General features: G+C 43.9%; 1 protein-coding gene across 1 annotated transcript in view; it reads left to right on the top strand.

Annotated features, from left to right (window-relative positions):
• The window catches only part of zgc:101569 (uncharacterized protein LOC449822 homolog), a 39,807-nt gene extending 19,467 nt beyond the window's left edge, over window positions 1–20,340 (top strand). The window contains exon 6 of the mRNA XM_055634802.1: window positions 18,330–20,340. Coding sequence (XP_055490777.1) covers window positions 18,330–18,553 — 224 coding nt within the window. The 3' untranslated portion in view covers window positions 18,554–20,340. The remainder of the gene's footprint in view (window positions 1–18,329) is intronic.
• Window positions 20,341–22,323: the final 1,983 nt, after the last annotated feature.

Below are 22,323 nucleotides of genomic sequence, written 5' to 3'. Positions count from 1 at the left end.
AATTGCTCGGGTGTGTTTAATGCAGGTATAAGGGAGCTCTCAGCACCTAGTCTTTCCAACACCTTTTATTGCTGTTTATCAACACGAGGACCAAAGCTGTGACAATGAAAGTCAAAGAAGCCAGTATTACACTTTGAACCAAGAATAAAACTGTTAGAGACATCATTAAGAAGAAATCGGATCAGTCTGAAGAAGGGTTTCGGCCTGAAACGTTGCCTTTTTCCTTCGCTCCATAGATGCTGCCTCACCCGCTGAGTTTCTCTAGCACTTTTGTCTACTATTAAGAAGAAAGAGAGCACTGGTGAGCTTACTAATCACAAAGGGACTAGCAGACCAAGGAAGACCTCCACAGCTGATGACAGAAGAATTCTCTTATAATAAAGAAAAATCCCCAAACACGTGTCCGACAGATCAGAAACACTTTCCAGGAGTCAGGTGTGGATTTGTCAATGACCACTTTCTGCAGAAGACTTCATGAAAAGAAATACAGAGGCTACACTGCAAGATCCAAACCACTGGTTAGCCGCAAAAATAAGATTGTCAGGTTACAGTTTACTAAGAAATATTTAAAAGAGCAACCACAGTTCTGGAAAAAGGTCTTGTGGACAGATGAGATGAAGATTAACATATCAGAGTGATGGCAAGAGCAAAGTATGGAGGAGAGAAGGAACTGCCCAAGATCCAAAGCTTACCACCACCTCTTCGGTGAAACACGGTGGTGGGGGTGTTATGGCCTGGGCATGTATGACTGCTTCTTCTTCTTGCGTATGGCATGCACAGCCTAAAGTTGTGTCAACTTGTTCTGTTTGATCTTCTGTGTGTGCACGCCAGGTTGATTGCATTCGTCGAAACAGGGTGGACCAGGTGAAGGTTGCAATCTCCCACCCCATGTATGACTGCTGAAAGCAAAGACGGATACCGCTGTCAAAACATGGAGGGGACCGGGGGGGACACAATTTCTTGGCGGCCGCATGCGCATGCGCACACTCACACTCACACACGCGAGGCATCGGAAGCTTCAGCCGTGCGCCCTGTGAACGGTAATTAGCTCGGGATTCTTCCAGTTTCCAGCCCCGCCACGTGGACGCTTCTACTACGGGGCCGTTACCGTTAGAATGAGTCAATTACTGCAGATCTGTACCACAGATTTAAAAAACACTGGACAACATAATATAGGACTGGACACTTTCAAGCAGCTTGTCCTGTCCTATATTATATTGTCCACTGTCCAGCATGATGTCCAGTGTTTTTTAAATCTGTGGTAGCTGTAGTATGGAACTGTGCGGATTAGGTCGCCCAAGTGGGACAGGGGCTTCAGCAACACTAGTCGGGAGAACAGAAGTCTCCAAGACAACGATTGAGGAATAGTGTGTCACCTAAGATCAATATTAAACGGCTGAGAACCAGCAAAGTGGTTAAATGCTGACCACTGGAAAAGGAAGCGAGCCACCAGCTTTTCACTGCTATTAATTCTCAAGTCCATTTGTCCCAATGAGAGCTAAGAAAACCGGGGCCAAACTGCTTTGCACAACCCGATTGTTTCTGGTTCAGTTAGTTTTTGTCCAGTTTTGTTTAATTCTGTCACTTGTTGCATGTTAACAAAATATGGGAAGAGTTGCATGTTAACAACTCGATCCCCCATCGATTTAACCCGGTTTTGCTCCAAACTTTATTACGCAGCCCACCAAAGACAACCACATATCATTGCCCGAGTAATGGAGAGCGATCCAAAAATCAGCGACCCCCGCTCTACCATATGTTGCTGGCTCCACAATAATAGGGAGAGCCGATAGTTACAAATCACCTCAGTACAATTTATATTTTAAGACGGGGAAGATGAATTGTGGGAACTGATATCCGCGAGTTGTTTCAAAACGGGCTGCACAAATAAGCCTTATTATAAAGATATTTAGTAAAACCATACTTAGACTTTCCTTTGTGTCACTTTGTTCACCATTGGAACTTTCCGCCCACGTTCTGTCCTCGCATTTACATCAATATTTACAAGTGTGAATCGTTAGTTTACGATTGTGTCTGTGTTTAAATTGTCATGTCAACTTTTTTATTTCCCCCAAATTATTACAGAGGCGAATAAAAATACATTGGAAGACCTGAACATAATAGTTGCGCTTTCTCGCCAATTTTAAATTTAGTCAGCTATAGCTTGACTTCTTTAGAACATCGATATTGCAGTTAGAAGTTAAAACTGGAAAGTTTGTGTTTAAAAGCTGGCTACATTACAATGACATTGGAATGAAGTTTGTTTCCTATCATTAATTGCAAACTGTAGAGCCGATGAACGTTGCAAGCCTCCCTAGCCCATCTGTAATGATATAAGTGCAAGTCCTGGGTAAAGTATATGATTAAGTAGCATTCTTTCATGGATGGTATCACTGAATAAGAACGGGCTGTTCGCACATAATATGGTGGATTTTCTGCAGTTTCTTCCATGCAATAATATTCATACAAAATATAAAAAAGTGAAATGAGAAAAGATAGGTAGTTGATCAGCACTTAAAATATACCTTTATAAAGTGGTACCCACATGAAAAATGAATGCAGTGTTCTTTGTCTCTCCTTTTGAGATGGAGTATTGTCTGTATGCCTTCTCTTCAAACATCTCCGCATTGGACGGTCAGACATTTCGATGTTCACAAAGGGTCTGAAGAAGGGTCTCGACCTGAAATGTCGCCTATTCCTTCTCTACGTAAATCAGCCTCCAAAATTCAAATGATAATTGTGCCCGCGCCTCCCGTTAATTTTATTCAAAGGAACGCATCATACTTGGAGCAAGGTCAGTTCACACAATTATATTAGGAGGATTAATGAATGGATTTCGATGCAGCAATTAACAGTGACAGCTAACACATTGTTTTCGTGAACTGACCTTGCTTCAAGTATTTCGCGTTCCTTTAAATAAAATTAACGTGAGAGATAGACAAAGTAATTAAAACTCAGATGCGTCGAGGCATTTAACACTCCATTCCATTCCTCTGACTCACGAAAACAATGTGACAATTATAATTACTAAGGATGTAGGAATGGGATATCAATAGCAGTTACAGTCACATCGACAGTTACCACATCGTTTTTGTGAGTCAGAGAATGCAGTGATGAACGAACGACTCGAATCGAACGTCTCGACTCGAAACGAACGACTACATATTAAATCGGACATACCTTACAAAGCTTGTAACGTGAGGGGGACCGTTCCCCACCTCTGAAAACATGGAGGGGCCACATCCCCCCTGCCACCCCGGGTTTTCCGCCAATGGCTGAAAGTACTGGCTCACTTATCTTCATTGATGATACAACTGCCGATGGTAGCAGCATAATGAATTCTGAAGTGTATAGACACATCCTATCTGCTCAAGTTCAAACAAACGCCTCAAACCTCATTGGCCAGCGGTTCATTCTGCACTGTCAATGATCCCAAACATACTGCTAAAGCAACAAAGGAGTTTTTCAAAGCTAAATATGGTAAATTCTTGAGTGGCCAAGTCAATCACCTGATCTGAAGCCAATTGAGCATATCTTTTATATGCTGAAGAGAAAACTGACGGGGACTAGCCCCCAAAACAAGCATAAGCTAAAGATGGCTGCAATACAGGCCTGGCAGAGCATCACCAGAGAAGACACCCAGCAACTGGTGATGTCCATGAATCACAGACTTCAAGCAGTCATTGCATGTAAAGGATATGCAACAAAATACTAAACATGACATTGCTGTGTCCCAAACATTATGGTGCCCTGAAATGGTGGAACTATGTATAAACACTGCTGTAATTTCTACATGGTGAAACCAAAATGTATAAAAATGGTCTTTATTAAAATCTGACAATGTGCACTTTAACCACATGTGATTTCTTTCTATTACAAATCTCAAATTGTGGAGTACAGAGGCAAATAAATAAATGATGGGTCTTTGTCTCAAACATTATGGAGAGGAACTGTAAATGCAGAGAGTAAGAAGCTTAAAATAATAGGTAAATATCACAACTAAAATGACAGACATGAATATTTGCAACAAATAGAGGATGCGTCTTTATATCCATATTAATGAAGCACAGTGTGAAGCCAGTGCATCATTTTTATTTCCTCGGTCAATCTAAAACAAACAAACTAATTTCATCAGACATTCACAGGAATGGGCATCACGCCAGGAACAATATTCATTGCCTGCCCCCAATTCCCCTTGAACTGAGTGATTTTAGTGGCAGTTATGTGCAATGACTTTACTGAAGCCTGGTGTTCCACAGACAAGACTGGATAAGGTCAACAGGTTTCCATCGCTGAAGTGCAGCAGTGATCAAGATATCTTTTTAACGCAATTTACCACTCAGTCACCCACAGGGCATTCATTCCTCTTTGTAAACCTCTTTGGCTGTGACCTGGTATAAAGGGGAAAGAACAACTAGCTTACACGACTTAAACTTCAGATTCAGATTCAACTAGCTTACATACAGAGACAACGAAATGCATTATTAAACTTAATTCTTTGTTAGTTTCCAGCATCCCCTTTGGAAATTCCAAGGACAAGGAACTAAACGACTCTGCACTGAGTAATCCCACCATGATTATTGCATGGTGTCACTCATTGCATCACAATACTGATACCAGCTCCTTATTTCCCAATCATTCCATGTTACTTTAGTTTCCTATGTACATTTATCAGCTGCTTTTGTTGGGATATGAGCTCGGCTCTCTGAGTTACCAGCCCAAGACATCAACAGGTATGCCGGAAGCTCTTATGTTTCCTCTGAGCAGCCTGACCACTGCCATGGATCCTTTAGACTTTTAGAGCAGCAGGCCCTTCAGGCCGCTGACCAATGATGACCCCATGCACAAGCACTATCCTACATACTAGGGACAATAACAAATTTGATTTGGCAGACTGCTGCCAACCATTGCCCATTTAAACAGCAGTGCTTTTGCTTTTTCTGCCTGCACATTGTTCGGTGTTGAAATAGATATAGACTCGAAGTTTGACATTGTCCAGCATTACACTGTGGGAGTCCACTCGTAGATTGGGCACCAGATCACACTGGGGGCAGGGTCCCAAACCCCATCAATTTCAAAGAGGCGATACACAAATTAAGGGGAAGGGTAATAATTTATTAGTTCTTTTACTTTAGTGTAATGGCTTTAATTATTTATAGAAACATAGAAACATAGAAATTAGGTGCAGGAGTAGGCCATTCGGCCCTTCGAGCCTTCACCGCCATTCAATATGATCATGGCTGATCATCCAACTCAGTATCCCGTACCTGCCTTCTCTCCATACCCCCTGATCCCCTTAGCCACAAGGGCCACATCTAACTCCCTCTTAAATATAGCCAATGAACTGGCCTCGACTACCCTCTGTGGCAGAGAGTTCCAGAGATTCACCACCCTCTGTGTGAAAAAAGTTCTTCTCATCTCGGTTTTAAAGGATTTCCCCCTTATCCTTAAGCTGTGAGGGGATTTCACATATGTTTGTCATAGTTTTCGGTGTTTTGGCATCACAGAGCACACAAGGATAATCCTCTGGCCCACCATTCTGAATACCAAGCACCAAAAGGATGAGGGGGTGATCTTTTTTAGTTTAATTTAGTTTATATATAGCTTTTTGTTGCATGTTATCCAGTCAGTGAACAGACTATACATGGTCACAATCAAGCCGTCAGCAGTGTACAGATAGATACAGGATCAAGGGTCGAACATTTAGTGTAAGATAAAGTCCAGAAGTCTCATTAAAGATAGTTCAAAAGGTGTGTGGGGGGGGGGGGGGGGGGGGGGGGATGGGGGGGGGGGGGGGGGGGGGGGGGGGGGTGGTCAGGACTACTCTAGTTGGTGAGAGGATGGTTCAGTTACCTGATAGTGGCTGGGATGAAACTACCCATAATCTGTAGGTATGCGTTCCCAAACTTCTGTACCTCTTGCCACATGGGAGAGGAGAGAAGAGGGAGTAACGAGAGTGAGACTGGCTCTAGATTATGCTGGTGGCCTTGCTGAGGCAATGTGAAGTGTAGATTGAGTCAATGGAAGGGGGGTTTGGTTTGTGTGATAGTCTGGGCTACGTCCAGAATTCTCCACAATTTCTTGGTGTCCTGGATGGAGCTGTACCATATCATGCTGTGAAGCATCCCAGGTAAAATGCTCTCTATAGAAGCATCTGTAGAACTTGATGAAGATTGCTGTGGACATGACAAACCCCCTGTGCCTTCTAAGGAGGTACAGGTAATGGTGTGCTTTCTTGGTCATTGCTTCGATGTGTTCTTTTGGTAGCCTAATTATAGGAAGGATGTCAACAAAATAGAGAGAGTACAGAGGAGATTTACTAGAATGTTGCCTGGGTTTCAGCAACTAAGTTACAGAAAAAGGTTGAACAAGTTAGGTCTTTATTCTTTGGAGCGCAGAAGGTTAAGGGGGGACTTGATAGAGGTCTTTAAAATGATGAGAGGGATAGACAGAGTTGACGTGGATAAGCTTTTCCCATTGAGAGTAGGGAAGATTCAAACAAGGGGACATGACTTGAGAATTAAGGGACAGAAGTTTAGGGGTAACATGAGGGGGAACTTCTTTACTCAGAGAGTGGTAGCTGTGTGGAATGAGCTTCCAGTAGAAGTGGTGGAGGCAGGTTCGATTTTATCATTTAAAAATAAATTGGATAGGTATATGGACGGGAAAGGAATGGAGGGTTATGGTCTGAACGCAGGTGTATGGGACTAGGGGAGAATACGTGTTCGGCACGGACTAGAAGGGCCGAGATGGCCTGTTTTCCATGATGTAATTGTTATATGGTTATATATGATGTGGCTGGTCCAGGATAAATTGCTGGTATCATTTATTCCTAAGAACTGGAAGCTTTCATCCATCTCTGCTTCAGTGCCATCATAGTATACTAGGGCATGTGTTCCGCTTTGTTTCCTGATGTCGATCACAACCTCCTCCGTCTTGCTGACATTGAGTAGCAATGTTACAAAATTTTGAGATTTAAAAAATCAAGTCTGCAATTTATCCCATCAGATAAAGCATAACAATAAGTTTAATTTGACACCAAATTCACTTTCATATCTCAAGTATTAGAAAAGTTATGACCATTTTCATACTCGGAAATTAGCATCTTGTTCCCTATTGATTTTCAATGGACATTACAAAAAAGCTGTGATCTTGGATAGTTAACAGGCCATTTCTTAAGGAAAGATTAACATTTTTAAATAGCCTAAGTGTCCAAAGATTATTCACAAATAATTCACAATATAACATGATTTTTATATCTAATTTACATTAATTTATAGGCCAAATGGAAGGAATTTAGTGTTCAATTGCTGTAAATAAATGCCCATTTAAATCGGCTTTCTAGTGGGTTCATGTGGAACGCGCTGGTTTAGAACGTTGACATAGCGCTGGATTAGTGCCCTCAAATGCCGAGAAAAATACTGCGGGATATAAAAAGCCCAAAATGAACTATTCGTTATAGATAACTTGATATATAGGGTTATATATATGCCCCATTTAATGTAAAAATAAGGTACATACCTTTAATTGTTTGCTTTATAAAACCCTGGGGCTGTGAGAGGTTGCGGAATGAAACAGTAATTTTAAAACTATTAGAACTATATTATCGAGGCCTATAAAACTAATAATACCTTTTGCGACCGGGTCTTGCAGCGATTTTTCGTTAATGATTTACTAGGCTGAACATGTGCGATTAGTACAGCCTAGTAAAAATCGCGTTTTAAACCCGCCCCCTCCAAACAGCGCCAAAATCGCGGCCATGGCTGAGGGCAGATTCCCAATGACGATTCAGGTAGGTTTTGTAACATACCTACATTGAGGGAGAGGTTGTTGTCTTGGCACCAGGTCTCCTCCCCGTACTCCCTCTCGTCATTATTTGATATCCAGCCCATTTCGGTGTCTTCTGCAAATTTGTGAATTGAGTTGGATTGGTATTTGGCTGCTCATTCATGAGTGAATGTCTACAGAGGGGGCTGAGGGGCATCCTTGTGAGGCACCAGTATTCAGGATTATCGTAGAGGATGATTTGTCCCCTATCCTCACTGATTGGGGTCTGTTGGTCAGGAAGTCGAGGATCCAGTTGCAGAGGTGAGTGCTGAGTCCATGTTTGGAGATGAGCTTGTGAGCTTGGCCGTAATAATGGTATTGAAATCAAAGCTGGAGTACATGTCCTTATGCAGTTGTCCCAGGGGTGAGCGTAGATGCCAGGGAGATGGCATCATCTGTGGATCTGTTGTGGCAGTAGTCAATCTGTAGTAGATCATGGTTGCTTGGTGGGCTGGATTTGATATGTTCCATAACCCGCCTCTCAAAGCACTTAATGAGGTGAAGTCAAGGCCACTGGATGGTGGTCATTAAGGCATAAGATATATAGGTGTATAAGATCGTGATGGGACTAGATTGGGTAGATCCACAGAGTCTTTTACCCAGTAGGGGAATCTACTTAAGTTGGGAGGGGAATATTTTATAGGAACCTGCGGGACAACTTTTTCACACTGAAGGGGTGGTTATATGAATGGAGCTGCTGGAGGTGGTAATTAGGCAGGTAGTTAACGTTAACAACATTTAAAAGACATTTTGGATGGATAGGGCTTATCACGGGCAGGTCCGACTAGTGTAGAGGGGCATTTAGGTTGGAATGGGAAAATTGGGCAGAAGGGCCTGTTTCCATGCTGTGTGACTATAACACCCATTGATACTAATCCTACACAAATCCCACAAAATGTTTTGAGGTATCTCTGAATATCAATCTCATAAATGGTATACGCCTCAAGAGAAGTCAGGACTTTGAGAACATCTTTCCATTGTTTCCTCAGTCCTCCTGGGAGTCTTTAGCTGCGACAGAGCTTGGAGTAGCTTCCTACTCATTGGTGTTAGGGTTTCTAATTATATTGCATGCACATCAGAACTGAATTGGGTGGCACTAATGCTTCAACGCCAAGTATATTGACCTGGGAGAGGATGCTGACAAAAATGTGATCGCAGATGCCGAAAATCTGAGCAAAAAACAAAGTACTGGATGTACTGAAGTACTGGATGAATTCAGCAAGTCAAACAGCATCTGTGAACAAATGGACCGATGATATTTCAGGAGGGAACCTTCTTCAGACTGATGGAGTAGAGCGGAGATAGTTGGTTAAAAAGCAGTGAGGGGAGTAGGTGGGGCAAGGACTGGCAAGTAATAAGTCAAATCAGGTGAGGGTGTTGGTTTGCTTATCCTACCAATGGATTTGAAGGATTTTTTGCAGAGTCAGTGTTCATGGCATCTCTCCTTTGATAAAATATGACAAGCGTGAGTAGTAGTACATGCCTCCAAAGTGTGCAGGAGGGATGGGACCACTGCTGCTTGATAGACCATGAGTTTAATGCTGGATTTGAGGCCATGATCTTTTTAGCTGAGACAAATGCTGTGTTGGTGCACTGGCATGTTGGCCTTCATAACAAGAGGAGTTGAGTATAGGAGCAAAGAGGTCCTTCTGCAGTTGTACAGGGCCCTAGTGTGACCACACCTGGAGTATTGTGTACAGTTTTGATCCCCTAATTTGAGGAGGGACATTCTTGCTATTGAGGGAGTGTTGAGTAGGTTTACAAGGTTAATTCCCAGGATGGCGGGACTGTCATATGTTGATAGAATGGAGCGGCTGGGCTTGTACACCCTAGAGTTAAGAAGGATGAGTGGAGATCTTATTGAAACATGTAAGATTATTAAGGGTTTGGACACGCAAGAGGCAGGAAACATGTTCCCGATGTTGGGGGAAGTCCAGAACCAGGGGCCACAGTTTAAGAATAAGGGATAAACCATTTAGAACGGAGATGAGGAAACACTTTTTTCACCCAGAGAGTCTGTGGAATTCTCTGCCTCAGAGGGCGGTGGAGTTCTCTGGATACATTCACGAGAGAGCTAGATAGGGCTTTTAACGATAACGGAGTCAGGGGATATGGGGAGATGGGCATAGGAATGGGGTACTGATTGGGGATGATCAGCATTAAATCACATTGAATGGTGGTGCTGGCTTGAAGGGCCGAATGGCCTACTCCTGCACCTATTGTCTATTGCACTGGGGGTAATGGGGAATTTGGCTGGGAGATGAACGATCCATCTCCTCAGCTCAGCGAATTGACAGTGAATTTGTTTATACTCTCTAGAATTTAGGAGATGAGAGGGGATCTTATAGAAACTTACAAAATTCTTAAGGGGTTGGACAGGCTAAATGCAGGAAGATTGTTCCCGATGTTAGGGAAGTCCAGGACAAGGGGTCACAGCTTAAGGATAAGGGGGAAATCCTTTAAAACCGAGATGAGAAGAACTTTTTTCACACAGAGGGTGGTGATTCTCTGGAACTCTGCCACAGAAGGTAGTTGAGGCCAGTTCATTGGCTATATTTAAGAGGGAGTTAGATGTGGCCCTTGTGGCTATAGGGATCAGGGGGCATGGAGAGAAGGCAGGTACGGGATACCGAGTTGGATGATCAGCCATGATCATATTGAATGGCGGTGCAGGCTCGAAGGGCCGAATGGCCTACTCCTGCACCTAATTTCTATGTTTCTATGAATGGTAGTGCTGGCTCGAAGGGCCGAATGGCCTACTCCTGCACCTGTTGTCTATTGCACTGGGGGTAATGGGGAATTTGGCTGGGAGATGAACAAGATCCATCTCCTCAGCTCGACGAATTGACAGTGAATTTGTGTTCAACCTCCAAACATAAACAGGTACAAGCTTAGGCTGTACATTTAGGTAGGAGTGACCATCATTCTGTTAATTCATTGTCCTCTAGATTATCTCCAATCCAGCCAAAGCTCATTTGAGGCAAGGTGTAGTAAGAGATATTGAGAAAAGTGTGGGATGATGACATCAATCTGCATATCAGTGGGTCTGCTGTGATCCAACTGGTGAGATTACCATGCATTATGGTCTTGATGTATATTGATACCTTTAAAAAATGAAAATAAATGATTCAATTTATTGTCATTGTCAGTGTACAGTACAGAGACAACGAAATGCATTTTTAGCATCTCCCTTGAAAGGGAGACACAGGGCGTCGCGGTGTGCCCGCGCCTGCCGCCGTATAACTCTGGCCTTTTGTTTAAAACTCAACAAGGATATGGATGGCACTGTTGGTGACAGACCCTTCAAACAACCATGATATGCAGTTCTTCTCAAAGGTTTCCTGTCGCCTTTCCCTCTATGAAAAGTCCATGTAAAACTTCCCTTGGAGAATACCCTTGGCGGTCCCTTGGGCATTAGGGTGGCACAGTGGTAGAGCTGCTCCAGAGACCTGGATTCAATCCAGAGGACAACAGGTGCTGTCTGTGGGTAGTTTGTACGTTCTCCCTGTGACCGCGTGGGTTTTCTCTGGGTGCACCGGTTTTCTCCCACATTCCAAAGACGTAAAGGTTTGTCGGTCAACAAACTTAAAGTTTAACGACATACTTCAAATAATAAAAACAGAGAAGGGACAAGACAGACTGCTGGCGAGGCGGCCATTGCCAGCGCCACCCAATGGTGCCCTCTCAGCTCTTGGGTTCATAGCAAAAGGATTTGAGTATAGGAGCAGGGAGGTTCTACTGCAGTTGTACAGGGTCTTGGTGAGACCACACCTGGAGTATTGTGTACAGTTTTGGTCTCCAAATATGAGGAAAGACATTCGTGCCATAGAGGGAGTGCGGAGAAGGTTCACCAGACTGATTCCAGGGATGTCAGGACTTTCATATGAAGAAAGACTGTATAGACTCGGCTTGTATTCGCTAGAATTTAGAAGATTGAGAGGGGATCTTATAGAAACTTACAAAGTTCTTAAGGGGTTGGACAGGCTAGATGCAGGAAGATTGTTCCCGATGTTGGGGAAGTCCAGGACAAGGGGTCACAGTTTAAGGATAAAGGGGAAATCCTTTAGGACCGAGATGAGGAAAATATTTTTCACACAGAGAGTGGTGAATCTCTGGAACTCTCTGCCACTGAATGTAGTTGAGGCCAGTTCATTGGCTATATTTAAGAGGGAGTTAGATGAGGCCCTTGTGGCTAAGGGGATCAGGGGGTATGGAGAGAAGGCAGGTACAGGATACCGAGTTGGATGATCAGCCATGATCATATTGAATGGCCGTGCAGGCTGGAAGGGCCGAATGGCCTACTCCTGCACCTAATTTCTATGTTTCTATTACCCTTTGTTGAGCAATAATAGTGCAAAGACGCTGAAAAGCAACTAGTATGTAACTAAATGTGTAGGAAGGAACTGCCTCAGAGGGTATAAACCAGAAGGTACACAAAACCCTTCTTCTGAAGAAGGGTTTCGGCCCGAAACGTTACCTATTTCCTTTACTCCATAGATACTGCTGCACCCGCTGAGTTTCTCCAGCATTTTTGTGTACCTTCGATTTTCCAGCATCTGCAGTTCCTTCTTGAACACTGGGTATAAACCAGATGCTGGTTTATACCGAAGATAGATACAAAGTAACTCAGCAGATCAGGCAACATCTCTGGGGGAAAAGGATGGGTGACGTTTTGGGTTGGAACCCTTTAAGAAGGTCCTGAAACATCACACATCCTTTTTCTCCAGAGATGCTGCCTGACCCGCTGAGTTACTCTAGCACTTTGTGTCTAACACAAGCATGCAAAATCAGCTTGCCAAGTGGGCAGATGGTAGAGTATATACTACAGAGTCATATCATTCTTCCGTCTTGGTGACCTGGTTCGTGTAGATGCTGAGCTGAAAATGAGAAGCCTTACAGCCTAAATGTGGCTGCATATCATTTCTTCTTCTTCTTTCGTGTGGCGTGCACAACCTAAAGTTGTTGAACAACTTGTTCTATTTGACCTTCCGTTTGTGCACGTCAAGTTGATTGCATTAGTCAAAACAGGGTGGACCACGTGAAGGTTGCAATCTTCCACCCCTGCATATCATTTCACGATGAGAGAATCGATGATGTGTTTCCCAGCTCATCTCCAACAGACACATTGGAGGAATTCTCTGAGTCATCAGTAGTCATCCACATGCAGGGAGGGGGGACAACCAATATTAATAAGATGTGGAATCGTATAATGACACCATCAAGAACAGAGGAAGTTGCCTTTGGATGCAAGAATGTTGTAACCCACGACATTTTGTGGTCACTGAGATCCACTGGTATCTTGTACTTATGGAGCCTCTCCCACGCAATCTGTTTGCTTACGGTTTGGACTTGTAACATGAGTGCACGCGATGTTATGTAGACACAGCTCCATGCCAGTTCCCAGGCTTATTCACTCTCCAACCTGACTTACAATTTGTTGACAAACCTGGTGTCAGTTTTTATTTTTCGATGTCTTTGGTTTATTTTAATGTCGCCAAGATCCTCTCACACCCTGTTTAGGAAAACAGGGTTCTTGTAAATTAGTCAATATTGGCTTCCAGTGCCAGAGCTGGCAGCAATTCAAATTAGTCAACAAGAATGGTCATCGGGGTGATTTAAAGGTTGATGTCTGGGGACCCGGGGTGTAAAAATAAAGCTTAAATGTCCTGAAGTGGAACACAACCACAAACATAGACCAAGTCTATGTACCATTTTCCCTACTTACTTCTGCAGGCCCTCGTGAATATTTGTTGATGGAGAAGTCTGGTTTAGAAACCCAGTGGTTAAAATGCCCAAATATTAATATCAGACCTTGAGATAAACACATCTCTTCATGGGAAATTGTCAGGCATTCTGACTTACAAATCAAATATTCCACAACTTAAATAAACCAAGTGTAGAGGTGGTGCCTCTGTCGTGCAAGTCCACCATGGTTTTCGTAGGTCAAGAAACCATTTCCCAGATGTACTAAAGATAAAACTTGGTTTTGGTCTCTTCCTTCGCGGGGGATGCGACGTTTTCTTGTCGTATCCCCCCGTCTCCGTCTCCGTCTGCGCTGAGGCCTATCGCGGAGCTGGCGGCCTCCAACTGGGACCGACCCCGAGGCTCCGGAGGCAGAGCCAGGACTTACCAACTTCGGGGCTGTGGTGGCGCTGCGGCGGCGGCGACCCGACTTCGGAGGCTTGGCCGCGGGCCCAGTGGACAACATCGTCGGGAACTCGCAGGTCCCAAGTTGGCGACCGGTTCTCCGGAGCTCCCGCAACAGCCTCGTCCGCTGGATTGGAGGGTGGCAGCTTCGTCCGCCCCGGGCCGCGGAGTTTGAACCGGCCTGTTCACGGAGCTCGGATTCGGCCGTGGGACTTACCATCACCCGGCAGGATCACAACATCGGAAGACTGGATCGCCGCAACGCAGAGGGAGAACAAGGACTCTAAGACTTTTGCCTTCCATCGCAGTGAGGAGGTGCCTGGTGGATGTTAATTCTGTGTTTATTGTGTATTTTATTATTTTATTCTGTGTTATGGCTGCAGGGTTTGTAATTTTGTTCAGATTGAAGGGTCTGAATGACAATAAAGGATACTTTGACTTTGACTCCGTGAAATCGAAGGAGATTAGCATCGATCGACTGGGCTTATATTCATTTAAATTTAGAAGGATGAGAGGTCATCTTGTAGAAACATGTAAAATTCTTAACGGATTGGACAGGCTAGATGCAGGAAACACTTTCCCGATGTTGGGGGGAGTCCAGAACCAGGGGGGTCACAGATTAAGAATAAGGGGTAGGCCATTTCGGACTGAGATGAGGAAAAACGTTTTCACCCAGAGAGTTATGAATCTGTGGAATTCTCTGCCACAGAAGGCAGTGGAGGCCAATTCACTGGATGTATTCAAGAGAGAGTTAGATATAGCTATTAGGGCTAATGGAATCAAGGGATAGGGGGTGAAAGCAGGAACGGGGTACTGATTTTGGATGATCAAATATGATCATATTGAATGGCGGTGCTGCACCTACTCCTGCACCTATTTCCTAAGTTTCTATCCCTGCCTGGCCTTGCATGTATGTGGCTCCAGACTCACCAGTTGATTGATTGTGCCACTTCAGACGGCAACCTGAGATGTCCAACTAACATTGGTCTTGTCATCCACATCCACACCCCATAAATTAAAAATAAATCCTTGTCAGACAAACTAATTTGATATGGATCACGCAGCACTGCAGCCTTTCAAACTTCAGCACGACTCTATTGTGAGGCAAACCTGTGCTGACTCAAGCAGCTGAAATGTGCTCTGCATTCCAGAAATAGGTTGGTGTGTGTGTGTGGTTTGTGGCCAGTGAATGGAGCTCATGAGCTGGACCAGGAAAGTGTGCATGTGTCATCTGTCATTGCTTTAAAGGGCAGCCGTGACCTTTCGCGACTCTCCCTGAAGTGTTCCCAGACCAAGGTGGGGTGGAATGAAGCCACGAGTGACGGCTGCCAGGAAAGCAACCATCAGTGTGCAGGATGTGGTGGCAGTGGCATGAAACGACCCACTCACCCAATGACTGGTATCTTTCCCTATTGGATGGGACCGAGGAAGAGACGGCCAATGACTAAACCATTTTCCCTGTGTCCTGCCAAGCAGATGGAAAAGCCGTGTTATTGGTCTTGTTTGCTGTGGTCAACATCCTATTACGCATTTAACAGGATTACAAGTCGTGCTGGGTGGTGTGGGACATAGCCCACAATTTGGCCAGTAGTAGAAACAAGGAACTGCCGATGCTGGTTTATACCATAGACACAAATTGCTGGAGTAACTCAGCGGGTCAGGCAGCATCTCTGGAGAAAAAAGATGGGTGACGCTTTGGGTCAGGTCCCTTCTTCAGACTGGAAGTGGGGGAACTGGTAAAACGACCAGGATGGAAGAAGGGGGAAAGGGAGAATGGGGAAGTGGAGAGGAGTGCACGTACAAATGACTTTACATTAGAGAATTCATTGTTCATACCGTTGGGGTGTAAGCTACCCAAGCAAAATACGAGGTGATGTTCCTCCAATTTGCGTCTGGCCTCACCCCGGCAACAGAGTAGGCCCAGGACAGAAAGGTCGGTATGAGGATGGGATGGGGAGTAGAAATGATTGGGAACCGGGAGATCAAGTAGACCAAGCATAAGTGTTCATCAAAACAGTCGCCGGGTCTACGTTTGGTGTCGCTGATGTACAGGAGCCCACATCGAGAACATCAGATGCAGTAGTGAGCTTAGTACACTTTGCCCACGGTGCCTCCTGCACCAGCACAATTCCATCACAACCCCCCCCCCCCCCCCCCCCCACCAACATCCACTTACACTTAACAAGCCTCTGGTGAAGTGATGCAATGAGTAGGATCCACAATAAATATCATTGAGGCCCCATCCCAGAAACCCCCAATTGACAAAGTGTTTTGAATTGTTTTCATGTGTTTCCGATAGTGATGTATGAAAATATCTGTCCATTTTCTTCATTAAAAAGTGAAAATAACTTAATTTACAATATGTTAGTCAAACATATTAATCAAAATATTAAATGAAATAAATCTGCACACACCTTTTCCCACTGATAGACCAGATGTGAAGTGCGCTCAGCCAGTCTTCCCAACACGATAGTGCTTCACTGCTGGGCTCGATGATGAATGCAGACAAATATCCAGAGATGAGATTCTCCGACATCTTATGTAAGAAACATGAGCGATAGAGACAGGAATTGGCCATTCAACCCTTCATTTCTGCTCTGCCACACTGTAAGAGGGAAGCCACTTTCTTGTACCAAACATGCCCGCAATTTGCTTCATATCGAAAAATGTAGCAATTTCTGTCTTGTATATACTCCCTGATTGAATCTTAAAAGCCTTCTTGGGTAGTGATTCGTTACCCTCTGGGTGAAGTCAGTCCAGAATGATGACACCCAGGTTCTGGCCATCTCAGCCAGGGGAAATATCCTCCCTGTATCTACCTACCTGTATCTGGAGGATTTTCATTGAGATCACCTCTCATTCCTCTAAACCTTAGAAAATCTATACCCAGGCAGAACATAGAAAATAGAACAATACAGCACAAGTACATGCCCTTCAGCCCACAATGTCTTTAGACTTGACTACACCTTACACTTTACTTTTAGACTTTAGAGATACAGCGTGGAAAATTCCAGGCATGCACCACACTCTGTGTAGAAAAGTTGCCCCACACATCTCCCTTAAACTTTGCCCCTCTCACCTTAAACCCATCTGATTTGATTGGATAACATGCAAAACAAAGCTTTTCACTGTACCTCGGTACACGTGACATAACAAAGCCCAATTAGATTTAGGTTTAGTAATTTGACCACCAGCTCATCTCAGATAATCTACTGGATGCCAATCTACCGTAAGATACTGGGAAAAGAACAAATCATTCAAGATAATAACAAGAGTACTTAACTAAGTAAAAATGCTCAATATCAGGATGTTTTCTTACTATGACTTCCACAGATTTTGCAAATTCCATACTAAACAGCATCCCTGAAAATGTTACACCTAGACCGGCTGAGGCAGCCAGTCTCGACCTTATCACGACCTCCGCGGCCAATCGGCTGGTCGGATTTACCTCCCTGCGGCCTGGGCTGCGGAACTCGGGAGACGGCAGATCCATTTTGGTAACCGGCTCCCGAGGTTGACCTTGCGGTCTGGTATCTCGGCGCCCAAGGCTGACTGTTCCGGTACCGTTCCACTCCTCTCAAAGGCCATGACCTCTGTAACTCTGGCAAAACGGATAGTCTAAAAAAGGCTTTGTATCCAAGAGTGCTGGAAAATCAGTTGTTCACCCTCTATGTGAAAGAATTGAAGTGGCATTTGAGTATAAGTGCAGGGAGGTTCTACTGCACTTGTACAGGGTCTTGGCCACACCTGGAGTATTGCGTACCATTTGGTCTCCTAATCTGAGGAAAGACATTCTTGCCATAGAGGGAGTACAGAGAAGGTTCACCAGACTGATTCCTGGGATGTCAGGACTTTCATATGAAGAAAGACTGGATAGACTCGGCTTGTACTCGCTAGAATTTAGAAGATTGAGGGGGGATCTTATAGAAACTTACAAAATTCTTAAGGGGTTGGACAGGCCAGATGCAGGAAGATTATTCCCGATGTTGGGGAAGTCCAGAACAAGGGGTCACAGTTTAAGGATAAGAGGGAAGTCTTTTAGGACCGCAATGAGAAAATCATTTTTTACACAGAGAGTGGTGAATCTGTGGAATTCTCTGCCACAGAAGGTAGTTGAGGCCTGTTCATTGGCTATATTTAAGAGGGAGTTAGATGTGGCCCTTGTGGCTAAAGGGATCAGGGGTACGGAGAGAAGGCAGGTACAGGATACTGAGTTGGATGATCAGCCATGATCATATTGAATGGCGGTGCAGGCTAGAAGGGCCGAATGGCCTACTCCTGCACCTAATTTCTATGTTATAGCCCTAATCCATATGACACATACCTTACACACTTGCCTTGTTATTTTCTTCCAGCTTTTCAATGCGCCTTGGAATTAGCGGAACAGATATCTGCTTTTCCCCAGAATTGTATGTGTGCGGACAGAGCCTCTGCTTACTACAGCATGTTTGATGCCTCATGTTTCACAGAAGCCCTGCAGTATGAATTTGACAACGCTAAAGATGTGATTTCGAAAGAATCTGTTTCTGGCGCAAGGAATTTTGTCTCAGGAACCGGAAGGCAAGGAAAATTCAGTTAAAGGCTAAAATATCCGTATAAAATATAATATAAAGGTTATTTTGAAAAAAAAACGATGGGCACGTTTGATTGTCTTGATTGCACTGCCTAATGTTAGTGTTCTGACTCACAGCTTCAATTCCCACTAATTACCAATCATTTATGTATTTTTTTAAATGGGAACATTTCTTTGACTCCAGTTTGAGGGGGTGTTGTTTAATCTCATAAACTGGATAAAAATGGTCTGAAAATGAAAAAAAAATTGACAAATGTTGGTTTTAATGAAGTTGACAACAGTGGAAATGTGTCGTTATTTAACTTGATGTGGATTAAGTTTAACATGAAATAGATGTGAGAAAATGCTCATTAAGAACTGAAATGTTGATAGATCAATCATACATAGTTTCATAAAAGAGGGAAAGATCTGACACACTCAGTGGTTCAGGCAGCATCTATTCATAAAGTAAAACGGGATTAAACTCCCCATAGACTCGCTGAGAATACCCAGCATTTTTCTGTTTTATTTCAGTTCTAACATCTGTAGAAGTTGTTTTTCATTCTTGAATATTAGTTGGTCTTTAGGAGACACAAGAGACTGCAGATGCTGGAGCCTTGAACAAAAGACAAACTGCTGGAGGAACTCAGCAGGTCAGGCAGCATCTTTTAAGGGAAATGGGCAGATTACTTTATGGGATGGAATCCTTCTTAAGCCTCATAGAGAAGAGAGGAGGTAGCTGGCAGAAAGAGATGAGTGGGCCAAGAGCTGGTGGATCAAAGTAACGAGGGGTTAATTGGCCATTGAGTCAGAGGGGAGAGATAGGTGCGTATAGTAACCAAAGGCTGGAGGTGATAAAGTGGAGAACACAAAGGGGTGCGAATGGTGAAATCTGAGAAGAAAGTAAGGTGAAGACTGAAATGTGGAACCAAAGGGTGGGATGGTAGATAAATGAGAGCTGGGTGGGTGAGTAAATGAGGGATTGCAAGCAGAGAGGGTGGATGATGAGCAAATAGAGGAAAGGAAAGGAACTAGATGATCGGGGCAGAGGGAGTGGAACAAATGGTGTGTGCAGACAGTGGGAGGCTGGGTAGATAAGTTGGGGAGTGGAGTGATTGACCTGAAATTAAAGAATTCATTGCTCACGCCATTAGCTACCCATATATAACCATATAACCATATAACAATTACAGCACGGAAACAGGCCATCTTGGCCCTACAAGTCCATGCCGAACAAATTTTTTTTCCCCTTAGTCCCACCTGCCTGCACTCGTACCATAACCCTCCATTCCCTTCTCATCCATATGCCTATCCAATTTATTTTTAAATGATACCAATGAACCTGCCTCCACCACTTCCACTGGGAGCTCATTCCACACCGCCACCACTCTCTGCGTAAAGAAGTTCCCCCTCATATTACCCCTAAACTTCTGTCCCTTAATTCTGAAGTCATGTCCTCTTTTTTTGAATCTTCCCTATATGAAGTATTGGTTTTCTAATTTGCATGTGCTGTGGAGAAAGCTGAGGACAGATAGATCAATATGAGAATGTCATCACTTTGCCGCTGTAAGAAGAGATCTTTTTTGAGAATGGTTTAAACATTTATTTTAAGTGAACCAAACCATGTCTCTTTGGTGCTGTGCCTAAAATCTTCCAGTATTTCCCGTCATCAGCTTCCAGCAAATGTTTCATTGAAGGTCCATGGATTGAGCTTCTGTGTTTGGCTTCTACAGCGGGTATTGTACCATGCTGAACTATGTATCTGAACCAGATATAGACGTCTGGCTGTTTGTTAAATAAATGGGGAATCAAAGAATTAGAATCGTAGTTTCATAGAAACATAGAAAATAGGTGCAGGAGTAGGCCATTCGGCCCTTCCAGCCTGCACCGCCATTCAATATGATCATGGCTGATCATCCAACTCGGTATCCTGTACCTGCCTTCTCTCCATACCCCCTGATCCCTTTAGCCACAAGTTCTACATTTAACTCCCTCTTAAATATAGCCAATGAACTGGCCTCAACTACCTTCTGTGGCAGAGAGTTCCAGAGATTCACCACTCTCTGTGTGAAAACTGTTTTTCTCATCTCGGTCCTAAAGGATTTCCCCCTTATCCTTAAGCTGTGACCCCTTGTCCTGGACTTCCCCAACATCGGGAACAATCTTCCTGCATCTAGCCTGTCCAACCCCTTAAGAATTTTGTAAGTTTCTATAAGATCCCCTCTCAATCTCCTAAATTCTAGCGAGTACAAGCTGAGTCCATTCAGTCTTTCAGTACATATTTGCTATCGCATCCGGACTCCTTTCTTGATTCCCTGCTAATAAAAACCATTCCTCTCTTGTGCTGTCCCTTTGCATTCATGGCAATTGACTTTATCCCTAATGGATAATTTCCAAGCATTCACGTTGCAATGCTGCCCCTAACAACCTACAGCATAAAACAAAGTGCTGGAGGAACTAAGTGGATAAGGAAACATCTGTGGAAGGAATGGATGGACGATGCTTTGGATCAGAATCAGATTCACCACTCTCTGTGTGAAAAATGTTTTTCTCATCTCGGTCCTAAAAGGTTCCCCCCTTATCCTTAAATGCTATATAGCATGGAAACAATCATGACGACCAACTTGCCACCTTAAGCTAGTCCCACTTGTCTGCACCAGATCCAAATCCCTCCAAACGTTTCAAATCCATGTACTTGTTCCAGTGCCATTTAAAAATGATAAATGTACCCATCTCTACCACGTCCCCCTGGCAGCTTGTTTCATGTACCTTCAACACTCTGTGTGAAGAAAGTTGTCCCTCAGTTTCTCTCTCTAGTTTAAACTCCTCAGCCCTGGGGAATAGATTATGGTTATTCACCTCATCTATGCAGCTCATTACTTTACATGCCTCTACAAGATCACCCCTTGGTCTCCTGCACTCTAATGAAAAATGTCCTCGCCTATCTAGTCTCTTCTGATAACTCAAACCCTCCAGTCCCAGTAGCATATATATATTATTGCACCCTTTCCCGTCCAATAACATCTTACTGCAGGATCACCAGAATTGTACACAGTACTCCAAACGTGGCTTTATCAACATCTTGTACAACTTTAAAGTGACATCCCAACTTCTGCACTCAATAAAACCTCGCCCTCCCTTCACCACATCCAGTTTAAATTCCATTTGGAATATTTTGGAGGACCAAGAAACCAAGAAGCCAAGCACCAGAGACCCGGGTTCAATCCTGACTATGGGTGCCGTCTGTACAGAGTGTATACGTTCTCCCTGTGACCACATGGCTTTCTTTGGGTTCCCATGTGTTTTCTTTGGGTTTTCTTTGCTCCGGTTTCCTCCCACACTATGAAGACGTACAGGTTTGTAAGTTATTTGGCTTCCGTTAAAAAAAATTGTAAATTGTCCCTAGTGTGTAGAATAGGAGCATGACATGTCACCCACCAGAGGTGCCACCCCTCCCTGAGCACTCCCATACACGCTACTAGGGACAGGGACAGTTTACAGACCCCAATTAACCTACAAACGTGCACATCTTTGGAATGTAAGAAGAACACCCGGAGAAAATTCATACGGTCACAGTGAGAACGTGCAAACTCCGTACAGACAGCACCCATAGTCAGGATCGAACCTAGGCCAAACAGTAGCCTGGATATAAGTTGAATCAAGAGTTAAAATTGGCATGTCGTAAAGGTAATGCTACGGTTGTTTTGGGAGATTTCAACATGCAGGTAGACTGGGAAAATCAGGTTGGTACTGGACTCCAAGAAAGGGAGTTTGTGGAGTGCCTCCTTGATGGATTG

Source organism: Leucoraja erinacea, chromosome 4 (genome assembly GCF_028641065.1).
Source record: "Leucoraja erinacea ecotype New England chromosome 4, Leri_hhj_1, whole genome shotgun sequence".
Lineage (NCBI taxonomy): Eukaryota > Metazoa > Chordata > Chondrichthyes > Rajiformes > Rajidae > Leucoraja > Leucoraja erinaceus.
This window is presented reverse-complemented; position numbering and strand designations above follow the sequence as displayed.